Consider the following 13056-nt stretch of genomic DNA (forward strand, 5'->3'; position numbering starts at 1 on the left):
ACGTTTTTATACAAAGTTCATTTTTAGAGCAGGATTATAGCCTTACCTCAGTGAGGAAGGCAAAATGGTTGAAAGAAATGTATTGATTATTTGTAAATGGTGTGAAAGAACAAAAAACTTCTCTGACACGTGTGCATTGATACCAATTTGTTGAAAATTCATCCAAAATAGATGCACAAGGGTGGACCTTTCAGTGTTCTATCAACTTGATTCATTATTCATTAGGGTGGGTGCGGATTTTGAAAAGTTCTCAGATCAAGTTCTGGTGTGGTTCCCCTTGTAGGGCATACCCATAAAGACTCTCACGACAAATTCCAGCTCATTTGGTTGAAAACTGGCTTGTCTCAATCGAGTTCAAGTTTACATGGAAATTACTATGGAAAATTTTGAATTTTCGTTCATTCGCTCCTACAGGCCTGGGGCAAACATGTACAAACTTCTAGGATGGCCAGAAATGAGCGGAATCGTCTGGAGAACAACTTTTCCTAAGAGACCCTCATCGAGCTCAACGGCCATACATCCGGGGTTTTCGGAACCAACGGTTTTCCCCAGAAAAGCATCAAATTTTCCTTAGCATGCTATGAATGCTTGATTAAAACCGCGATGCCAAATGTCAAACAGCTACCACGTGGACTAGCATCGCCTATAAAAAGATACTTTTTATAACTTTTTGAACCATAGAATTATCATTCATGGTGATCAGGATACTATTCAGCTGTATTCTGAACCTTCAAATAAGAAAAAAAAAACTGTTATGGTGCAAAATTTACAATCACGTGGTAGCTGTTTGACACGTGGCGTCGCGGTTTTCATCAAGCATTCATAGCATGCTAAGGAAAATTTGATGCTTTTCTGGGGAAAACCGTTGGTTCCGAAAACCCCGGATGTATGGCCGTTGAGCTCGATGAGGGTTGAACGAATCGACCTGGTCTCTTAGGAAAAGTTGTTCTCCAGACGATTCCGCTCATTTCTGGCCATCCTAGAAGTTTCTACATGTTTTCCCCAGGCCTGTAGGAGCGAATGAACGAAAATTCAAAATTTCCCATAGTAGTTTCCATGTAAACTTGAACCCGCTTGAGACAAGCCAGTTTTCAACCAAATGAGCTGGAATTTGGCGTGAGAGTCTCTATGGGTATGCCCTACAAGGGGAACCACACCAGAAGTTGATCTGAGAACTTTTCAAAATCCGTACCCACCCTATTATTCATACCATCAGATTGGGTAGTAAGATCTTCATAATTCAGGGCACTTATGTGCTTATAACTTTTAATAGGGTTGTCAGATCTGCAATCTACTGAACATGTTGGAAAGGTCTTTTGATCACCTGTCCAACGACAGGGCGCATTAAAGATCCAGACAACGTTTTCATCGAAATATATGAGATCCGGCCTCTAAAAAATTCATAAATAACACTTAAGTGCGCATAATTTTTGATAGGGTTGTCAGATATTCAATCTTTTGAACTCGTTGGAAAGGTCTTTTGATCACCTATCCATTGACAGGTCGCAAGATAGATCCGGACAACGTTTTCATCGAAATATATGAGATCCGGCCTCTAAAAAGTGCATAAATGACACTTATGTGCTTATAACTTTTGATAGGGTTGTCAGATCTTCAATCTTTTGAACTCATTGGAAAGGTCTTTTGAATACCTTTCTAAAAATGTATAGCATGACAGGGTTTCTTACAAAAACCACCCTTTTTACAATCTTCCGGACTTTTTCTAAAATCGTTTTTTTAGCATAACTTTTGAAGTACTTTACTAAACTTTATAATTTTAAATAGCGACTTATGGGACCCCAAGACGGATCGAATGAGACCAATACGGTACAAATCGGTTCAGCCAGTGCCGAGATAATCCAGTGCAAATTTTTTTGATCAACATCCCACCACACACACAGACATTTGCTCAGAATGTGATTCTGAGTCGATAAGTATACATGAAGGTGGGTCTAGGAGGTCAAATTAAGATTTTCGTTTTTCGAGTGATTTTATAGCCTTTCCTCAGTAAAGTGAGGAAGGCAAAAAGATGATTGAAGTTCTGAAAGTTTCATGAATATATTACATGATTAAACTGAGTTAGAGACGATTTTAAGCTCAATATTTTGCCGTGCGCAAAGCGTACTGTCAAACTTTCACCGAGTTGATTTACGGGTGCCACGATATCTCGAGATGGGATGGACCAAATTGGCTAAAATTTGGGGTGAAGACTTTCAAGACATATCCCGTTTGCATGACGAAGCCCGATTTTGAAATTTTGCTTGTTAAAAATAATACAAACATCAAAAACTGACGACTTTTTATATGAAAAACTAACTTAATCCACCTATGTGGTTGGTGCCTTCCTCATTCTTTTCCAACAATGGGTGATATGTGATATGATGGGTTTGGACACAATTTTCGTCTGATTTCGTTAAGTTCCGGAATACAAAAAACACACATATCACTCAAGGGCTCATAAGTCGCATCTTAAGTGGTCATAGCATGAGACAGGGTTGCCAGATCTTCAATGTTTTAGACTCGTTGGAAGGGTCTTTCGAAAAACTTACCAACGATGGGTAGGATGATGGATCCGGACGTTGTTTACATACATTTAAGTGAGATCTGGCATCAAAAAAGTACATAAATGTCACTTAAGTGGTCATAGCTCAAGACAGGGTTGCCAGATCGTCAAGGTTTTAGACTCGTTGGAAAGGTCTTTCGATTACCTAACTAACGATGGGTCAGATGGTGGATCCGGACATTGTTTACATGTATTTAAGTGAGTTCCGGCTACAAAAAAGTACATAAATATCACTTAAGTGGTTATAACTCAAGTCAGGGTTGCCAGATCTTCAATGTTTTGGACTCATTGGAAAGGTATTTCGATTACCTTACTAAGGATGGGTCGGATGATGGATCCGGACATTGTTTACATACATTTAAGTGAGATCAGGCTACAAAAAAAGTACATAAATATCACTTAAGTGGCTATAACTCGAGACAGGGTTGCCAGATCTTCAATGTTTTAGACTCGTTGGAAAGGTCTTGTGATTACCTAACTAACGGTGGGTCGGATGATGGATCCGGACATTGTTTACATGCATTTAAGTGAGATCCGGCTACACAACAGTACATAAATATCACTTAAGTGGGTATAACTCGAGACAGGGTTGCCAGATTATCAATGTTTTGGACTCGTTGGAAAGGTCTTTCAAATACCTAACTAACGATGTATAACATTATGATGTTTGGTTCAGTTTACTGCCATTTATTCAACTTCCGAAAATATGCGAAAACACATTTTTATACATAACTTTTGAACTACTTATCGAAACTTCAAACAATTCAATAGCACCGTATGGGATCCTAAACCAAGTCGAATGCGACTGGTTTGGTCAAAATCGGTTCAGCCAGTGCTGAGAAAACTGCGTGACATTATTGGTCACATACACACACACATACACACACATACACACACACATACACACACACACATACACACTCACATACACACACACATACACGCAGACATTTGTTCAGTTTTCGATTCTGAGTCGATATGTATACATCAAGGTGGGTTTTCGAGCTTTAAATAAAAAGTTCAATTTTAGAGCAGGATTATAGCCTTACCTCAGTGAGGAAGGCAAAACGCAAAAATATATTTATCTTTTTTTAAAACAAGTTTTTTGAAAATCAGCCTTCGCCATGCACACAGGACCGGTTTAACGAGTCTTCACCAAAATTTAGAGCCGATTTAGTCAAGGCAGTGTTGAGATAGTGTGGCACCCGATTTTTATATCTCGGCAATGACACAACCAAATGTCATCAAATTTAATTTGATGATAGATGAAAATGTATATTTTAATACCCTGATAACAGATTTAACAAAAAAGAAATGTGTGCTCACACCAAACTCTGACTTTTTTGCCGATTTACATGTATGTAACCCCTTAACAACACTTCTAATGTCAAAAAGTAGCAGGGAAGGCCAGCTATTGTTATACATTTCGAGTTTTGTGAAAAAATTACAAGTTTTCTCAGAATTTTCAAAATATTTCCAGCTGTCAAAATGCTTATTCGCCGCTTTCTCGTATTGCTCTTGATATGTCCCTATTTTGGACCTATAACCTATTTTGGACTAATCAACAAACAACCAAAACACATTTTTCAATTCTAATATGTTGGAATATCAGCATAATATATGAAATTATATTTTTTTTTTATTTATAATCTTGGATAGGCCCTTTGGCATATCAAACCGAAGTGTCCGCCGAACGCCGCAATTCGAGTTGTGAAAATTTCAATCAATCAGAGTGTGGGTCGAAAATAGGTACAGCGATCCAAAATACATTTGTATAGCAGGTCCTCAATAGGGTCATATACCCTATTTTGATCCCAAAACTCCTGATTCGAATGAGACATTTTCCCTGCTTTGGCCAAACCCAAAACAGGATTGAAATTTACTTTTCGATACAAGAGCTGAAAAGAAAATCTCGACATTTTCCAAAAATCGATGAAAGTATTTTTGTATAAGTGCGGCGATGACGGATGGTTAGCTCCTGTTAATAATCTTTTGGCTGTGAATTATGAAAAAACATCTCACTGGTAGCAATGAAGATTAAGCTAATGCTTATGCAACCTGTTTTTTTTTTTTCATTTCAATTACAAAAAATGTGATGGTATTTTTTGTAATGCTTCAATTTGCACCAGACAACAATAGCACCCGGTAACCGCTCGGTTTCCGTTTCAATCAAAACCACGTCAGACTCAATTAAATGTCCATTAAAACCATCAGCTCAGCCCTATAAAAACCTGCCCCACTGCAACTCAAAACATCATTCCAAGTTGATCGTCAATCAATCTACTCGGCATACAACAACCAATCCAACCATGAAGCTCTCGCTGATCTTCCTGACGCTGGCGATCGTGGCCGTCCTGTGCCTGTGGGACCCGGCAGCCGCCGAACCCCAGATGGACGAGGAAACGGACGGGGAGGACACCGGAATGGCCGGCGGAAAGGGAGGTCGTGGCGACGATCAAGGACAGGGCGGCTGGGGTGGTCCAAACGGGCAGGACGTTGAGGAGGACGGTGGACAGAAGGGTGGCCGAGGAGGAGGTCGTGGCGGAAAGGGAGGACGCGGAGCAGATGAGGAGGCGGAAGGCGATGAGGAGCAGGGTGGACGCGGCGGAAAGAGGGGTAAGGGCGGTAAGGGGGGAAAGGGTGGTAAGGGAGAAAAGGGCGGAAAGGGAGAACACGATGGAAAGGGTGGAAAGGGAGGAAAGGGTGGCAAGGGAGGTAAGGAAGGTAAGGAGGGTAAGGAGGGTAAGAAGGGACGTGGAGGTCGTTAAGAAGAACAAGTGAAAAAATAGTTCTGTTGAAAATGAATAGTTGAATAAACAAATTTTGCAAGCAAAAGCTTTTGTTTTGTACTTTATTCCTCGCATAGAGCACTAGTTCACATCAGTTTCGTTAACAGTACAAATTTCTTCACAAAATCAAACCATTAATTAACCTTTTTCTCCCGTTGGTGACACACCCAATTCGCTAGGGTTAATCTATTTCAATCAAACCAATCTCCCAATGCCACGAGACGGTCGGTTTGAAACCCCCCTTCGATCCTAGTTGAAAATTAGTTCCAGCTGCCAAAACTTTTCACCATCACCCCATCAAAAGGGGGATTTCTGGTTACACGGGCCGTTTCTTCGAGACAACCTTCCGCCGAAAACCCCTACACCGACTTCGGTCACCTCTAATCCCGCTCTGGACCACCCCTTTTCGAAGAAGAGTTATCATTCCTTCAATCGCGTCCCAAAACCACCCTCTCAAACAACCAATTCCAACCCTGTCGTCTACCATTAACGTTCAAATTAATTAAAAATTAAGTCAAGCATTTATGATTTCACCTCACTCGAATCCTCCTTCCCACTGCCCCTTTCGGAAAGGACGAAACTGGGACTTGATTTTTCTCCTCCTGGACTGGACTCTTCCACACGAAACCCCACTCCTGAAGAGGTGACGTATCGAATTGGGATCACTTCTTCGTTGTACAGAACAAAAAGCCACCTTCCCGGCGGCAACTTTTGAACTTGGGTCACCCCGCACAGTCCACAGGGTTGGAACGGGTAGGGTGTTCCAGACTGTTTGAAAGTTAGTTCAAACACGATTATTGTTAAAATTTGCACAATGTATGGTTAATTTATTAGTTTTAATTAAGACAATGAAATTTACCTAAAGGTGTGTGAGTCAGCTCAATAATCGATTTTCGATGATAAACACTTGAAGTTCCAAGCTAAAAAAGGGAATTCCTCTACAGAATCTACCTTTTCATCGAGCAAATTCTCGTATGTTTGGCAGGTTAAGCACTCGCTCCTAACTCCATCCAATTTGCTGATTTTCACTATTTAAACAACTAATTTTACAAAACTTTTGATAGAAGCTTGCTTGCTCACCTCTATTTATCATTCGATTTCAGTTGAAAACGCTTTTGATTAGCTTTAATTGAATGTCAAAGTTTTGACCTGCCAACATTAGAGGCACGCTGGTATTAGATGCTGTTCCCCTATCATGGTTCAAGACAGTTGATAAGCAGAGATGCAAGATTACAAGGAATTTTTGACATTTTGATCACGAAATTGTTAAACTTATCAACATTTCTGGAACACCCTGCCACCCAGTTCATGTTTATAGTTCGTCCCAACCGGTAACCGGTGTTGTAACGGTCCTTTGTCCAGTTTTTGAAGGTTCGAGGAGGAGGGAAGTAGGGCTATCCTGTGGCGTGCAAACCTTTAGAAGAAGACACATTGGTCCCTCGTTTTTTTCTTCTTTTTTGTGTTTTTTGGTTTGCTCGTCGGTCGGACTCTCCCCACCCCTTCTTCGTTTCATTTGTACGGGTCATTAAATAATGTGGAAAGACAAATAGAGCTTTAATAATAGATTCGATGGTGGTTTTCAGGCGACGCACACACGGTGAGCTTAGGTTGGGACACACAATCACGCAGAAAACATGGGAGAGGGTGGTTTTATTCCTGGGAAAAGCGGGAAATGCTATCGCTTTCTGCACTGATTGTTTCGCACAAGGTAGCAAACCACACTATAGCCATCTGGAAGAAGAAGAATGAACATTATTTATCATTCAATCAGTGACTTGTGTGATTTTAACGGAAATGGAACTTAAGTAAGAAAGATAAGTTCAATCAAAATAGTTTTTTTTTTAATATTTTTATCACATATTCACAACAACCTAATTTTTTTAATGTTATACAGTCAATTATCAGATGTTTTGATTATCTGAAGGTTTGTATTATATTAGGGCGTCCAATTTTTCCGGGCTTAAAATGTCTCAAGGAACAGAGAAAATATTTTTGAATCCCTGGAATTCTCTGGATCCCGACAATTTTTGAAACAGTCTTAAAATCTTATATAAAATCTGAGCAGTTCGCTACGGAATCGGTTTAATTTCTTAAATTTTAATTTTTTGTATTTTTTAATCTGGCTGAAACTTTTTTGGTGCCTTCGGTATGCCCAAACAATCCATTTTGCATCATTAGTTTGTCCATATAATTTTCCATACAAATTTGGCAGCTGCCCATTAGGGTGGGTACGTTTTTCAAAAAGTTCTCGGATCAAATTTTAGTGTGGTTCCCCTTGTAGGGCATGCCCATAGGGACTTTCATGCCAAATATCAGCTCATTTGGTTGTAAACTGGCTGCGCGCATCAGGGTTAAAGTTTACATGGGAATTACTATGGGAAATTGAAACTTTTTGTTCAAACGCTCCTACAGGCCTGGGAAAATCACGCGCCAACTTCTGGTATGATCAGGCCTATGGGGAATGGTCTGGAGAACACTTGTGTGTGTGTGTGGTCCAATCCAATACCCGCTAACCGGTAGCGAAATTATGGGAAAGTATAATTTGTATCAGACTGTGTACATGCCGAATGCTGATACAGCTTATCTCAGTCCCGGGTATTAGGTGGTGATAGCCCTCGCGCTGCTTCCAACGACCCATTTCAGAATGACAGAGCTCCTTGCGGTCCAATTCCGAGGTCGCTGGGCATTGTTTGGCCCCGCCTAAACATAGAAGCAAGCATCTGAAGGACACTCGATCTATATTTAGACTTCTAATCCCCTCAGGCAAATCAGGGATCAGCGCGTATTTAATAATAGAGAAGAAGAGATAACATGTTTCAACACTACGGATCAATTCACTGCTAGAGTGTAAACCTTCTGATGGCCGACTGCTTAGCGTCCCAGACCACCACCACCACCAAAGGTGTGAGTTCGAATCCCACCTGATTCATTTTAGTTTTTATTCATATTCAAATTCCTGATTACAAATTTCAAAGGTACCGACCGGGATTTGATCCCTGAACCTTCTGCTTGGGAGACAGAAGCCGTAACCATTAAGCCACGGAGCCGGTTGAATGAGACGTGGTTCTCTGTATGGATTTTTGCGAGATGAGAGCAGAGGACAACAATCATCTCAACGTTTCCACTTTACCCGGGCTAACGACCGGCAGTTCCAGTTCACGATGATTTCCCTTCATATGTTAAAAACCACTTATGATTTTGGCACATATTCCGTTTGTCAACGTTTCCTGTCATTACTGGCGGGAAAAATCTACGTGGAATCAGCTGTGCAGACCTCATGAGTGACAGGAATGCAGGTTGAGCGACTTGGGGAATGGTCTGGAGAACACTTTTCCCAAAAAGAGCATATGGATTCTTTGTCCCTAGACCTGGCGCATCGGCAAACAATCCGATGTCTCCGGAAACAACGGTTTTCCCTCAAAAAGCGTAAAATTTTCCTTACACCCAAAGTTAAAGAACGAGGGGATAGTCCTCACGAAAAGAAACGTGAGGAAAGTGCTATTTTGCGAGAGTATAGTCCTCTCGCGTGTTCATTCGTTCATTGGAACAGTTCATTCATGAGTGGCTTATATGGACAAACGACCGCCACTTGGTCACCGAACCATGGTGGCCCATACGTCAAAGGCACGGTTCAATATGTCGAAGGTCTTGGGTTCGAGTCTTGGCACCGGTACTTTTTTTTTGATAGATGAACTTTTTTGGAAAATGAACCATGAGTAAAGTACTCTCGGTAATTTCGGGATTTATCCTCTCCGTCCGCACACAGTACCATTTTACTACCGAATCGTGCTCTTTATCCTCTCGTATGCCGATGCCCAGTTCTGGGTGTAGCATGCTATGAAAGCTTGATGAACACCGCGACGTCATATGTCAGACAGCTACCACGTGGGTGAGAAACGGCTGGAATATTAAATTGCAAACCTTTTTTTAACTAGAAAATGATCATTTCGAGTAATCCTGATATTATTTAGTCGAATTCAGAATCTTTGCATAGCGAATTTGTATTTTTTTGCAAATATTTCAACCAAGTGGTAGCTGCCTGACATATGGCGTCGCGATGTTCATTAAGCTTTCATAGCATGCTAAGGAAAATTTGATGCTTTTTGAGGGAAAACCGTTGATTCCGGAGACATTGGATTGTTTGCCGATGCGCCAGGTCTAGGGACAACGAATCCATATGCTCTCTTTGGGAAAAGTGTTTTCCAGACCATTCCCCATAGGCCTGACCATACCAGAAGTTGGCGCGTGATTTTCCCAGGCCTGTAGGAGCGTTTGAACAAAAAGTTTCAATTTCCCATAGTAATTCCCATGTAAACTTTAACCCTGCGCGCAGCCAGTTTACAACCAAATGAGCTGATATTTGGCATGAAAGTCCCTATGGGCATGCCCTACAAGGGGAACCACACTAAAATTTGATCCGAGAACTTTTTGAAAAACGTACCCACCCTACTGCCCATACAAAAATGATTTATGAAAATTCAAAAATCTATATCTTTTGAAGGAATTTTTTGATCGATTTGGTGTCTTCGGCAAAGTCGTAGGTATAAATATGGACTACACTGAAAAAAATGATACAAATTAAAAAAAATGGTGATTTTTAATTTCATTTTTGTCACTAAAACTTAATTTGCAAAAAACACTATTTTTTTATGTGTTTTAGAGGACTTTAAATGCCAACTTTTGAAACATTTCCAGAATGGGTAAAAAAGCTTTGACCGAGTTATGATTTTTTGAATCAATACAATTTTTTTCAAGTAATCGAAATATTGGTCGCAAAAATTTTTCAACTTCATTTTTCGATGTAAAATTAAATTTGCAATCAAAAAGTACATTAGTGAAATTTTGATTAAGTTCATCGTTTTCAAGTTATAGCCATTTTTATGTAACTTTTTTCAAAATAGTCGCAGTTATTATTATTTTTAAAGTAGTACCCATGTTTGCCCACCTTCGAATTTTTTTTTAAGCTGAGAAAATTCTCTATATTTTGCTTATTTGGACTTTGTTGATACGACCCTTAGTTGCTGAGTTGTTGCCATGCAAAGGGTTAAAAACAAGAAAATTCATGTTTTCTAAGTCTCACCCAAACAACCCACCATTTTCCAATGTCGATATCTCAGCAACTAATGGTCCGATTAACAATGTCAAAACATGAAACAGTCGTGAAATTTTCCGGAAAAAAAATACCTTCAAAAATTTTAAATCAAGGATAACATATCAAAAGGGCAAAATATTGAATGTTTGGTCTTTTTGAAATGTTAGTCTTGATTTAAAATCTATGAAAATATTTTTTTCGAAAAGATCGGAAAATTTCACGAATGTTTCATGTTTTAACATTGTAAATCGGACCATAAGTTGCTGAGATATCAACATAAGAAAATGGTGGGTTGTTTGGGTGTCCTCTAAAACATATAAAAAAAATGGTGTTTTTTGTAAATTAATTTTTAGTGACAAAAAGTGAACTTGAAAATCAACATTTTTTTTACCGTGTATTACCTACAACTTTGCCAAAGACACCAAATCGATCAAAAAATCCTTGAAAAGATACATATTTTTGAAATTTCATACACCTTTTTTGTATGGGCAGCTGCCAAATTTGTATGGAAAATTATATGGACAAACTATTGATGAAAAATGGCTTCTTTGGGCATACTGAAGGCACCAAAAAAGTTTCAGCCGGTTTAAAAAATACAGAAAAATCGAATGACCGAAATTTCAGAGAATTGCTCATCTATGTTTCTCATTATATTATAAACCAAAAAAGGGCTGGACGAAATTTGCCAGGAAAAGATTGTTTTATATAAAACATATTTTAGAAATTATCTTCTAGTCACTGCCGTTAACTCGACGCGTTTTAATGTTTGACCTTAAATAAACAAAAACGAGAGCACGCAATGTAAACAATAACAAACACGTTTTGTTTGGCTGACCATTCTGTGCATTGTCCCGAAGTTTGGTTGAAGTTGGTTGCTGGAGTCCCGAGTTATAATTACAAATGTTTACGGTAGTCTAGCTTGTACGTGCGTCAAACGCGTTCTGACCTGAAATCCCTTTGGCCTTTTGTCGCACTTACATCAATTTTCAGGGAGTGACAAGATAGCACGACAAGATTGAAACTACTTTCATATGTAAAGTGACAAAAATTTTCGGAACTTTTTTGGTTGTCATTGAATATCTTAGGATTGAAATCGAATTTTGGGGATCTGTGAAGGTCAAAAGATGTGGCATTGTGAGGTGCACAAAATGGTGTTCTTAACTCAATTTGGCCTAAAATGCACGTACGACAAGTTAGCGCGACGGCGACGAACTGAGGAATATCGGGACTACAGTCCCTGTATAGGTACAAGACATTTTAGAATAATAAATTTGGAAATCGGAGTACTGTATTTGTTGTTCTGTTCCTGTTTAAACCGAAATCATTTCAAAAAACGTTACTTAATCCACCTTTAGGTGGTTGGTGCCTTCCTCTCATTTATAGATTGATTACAATCCCCTAAAGTGTCCACATGGTTTATGGATCTCCCCTATCGTGATCGCAGCACCTAAGAGGTCCTAATAAAAATAAGTGACGAGTAAAAAAAAAAATAGACTTCTACAGACTTTTTGTCAAGATTATACAGACACCGCCTTTCAGGAAAATGGCATCCCTCTACAAGGCTATTTACGTGGCGATCAGCCGGGACCATTTGAGGTTATGCAAATTCAGACCATTTTTTAAATTGCTTGTAATTTTAGATAGGTAAGTCAGATCTTGAAAATTCTTAATCCACAAGAAAGGTCTTCACACATGAGCAATTCTCTACGAAATCGGTTTTTTTTCATCAATTTTAATTTTTGTATTTTTTAATCCGACTGAAACTTTTTTGGTGCCTTTGGTATGCCCTGAGAAGCCATTTTGCATCATCAGTTTGTCCATATAATTTTCCATACAAATTTGGCAGCTGTCCATACAAAAATGATATGTTAAAATTCAAAAATCTGTATCTTTTGAAGGAATTTTTTGATCGATTTGGTATCTTCGGCAATGTTGTAGGTATGGATACGGACTACACTGGAAAAAAATGATACACGGTAAAAAAATTTGGTGATTTTTTTATTTAACTTTTTATCACTAAAATTTGATTTGCAAAAAAACACTATTTTTATTTATTTTTATTTTTTGATATGTTTTAGAAGACATAAAATGCCAACTTTTCAGAAATTTCCAGGTTGTGCAAAAAATCATTGACCGAGTTATGAATTTTTTAATCAATACTGATTTTTTCAAAAAATCGAAATTTTGGTTGCAAAAATTTTCAACTCATTTTTCGATGTAAAATCAAATTTGCAATCAAAAAGTACTTTACTGAAATTTTGATAAAGTGCACCGTTTTCAAGTTAAATCCATATTTAGGTGACTTTTTTGAAAATAGTCGCAGTTTTTCATTTTTTTAAATGTGTGCACATGTTTGCCCACTTTTGAAAAAAAAATATTTTTGAAAAGCTGAGAAAGCTCTATATTTTGCTTCTTCGGACTTTGTTGATGCGACCTTTAGTTGCTGAAATATTGCAATGCAAAGGTTTAAAAAAAGGAAAATTGATGTTTTCCAAGTCTCACACAAACAGCCCACCATTTTTCAATGTCGATATCTCAGCAACTAATGGTCCGATTTTCAATGTTAAAATATGAAACATTTGTGAAATTTTCCGATCTTTTCGAAAACAATA

The 13056-nt window shown here is 38.7% G+C and overlaps 1 protein-coding gene across 1 annotated transcript; it reads left to right on the forward strand.

Moving 5' to 3' along the window:
* The first annotated feature begins 4872 nt into the window (after positions 1-4872).
* On the forward strand, positions 4873-5331 carry LOC119770588 (PE-PGRS family protein PE_PGRS16-like). The gene has a single exon (XM_038265770.1). It carries the CDS (start codon positions 4873-4875, stop codon positions 5329-5331), a length of 459 nt encoding a protein of 152 aa, XP_038121698.1.
* Positions 5332-13056: the final 7725 nt, after the last annotated feature.

Source organism: Culex quinquefasciatus, chromosome 1 (genome assembly GCF_015732765.1).
Source record: "Culex quinquefasciatus strain JHB chromosome 1, VPISU_Cqui_1.0_pri_paternal, whole genome shotgun sequence".
Taxonomy (NCBI): Eukaryota; Metazoa; Arthropoda; class Insecta; order Diptera; family Culicidae; genus Culex; species Culex quinquefasciatus.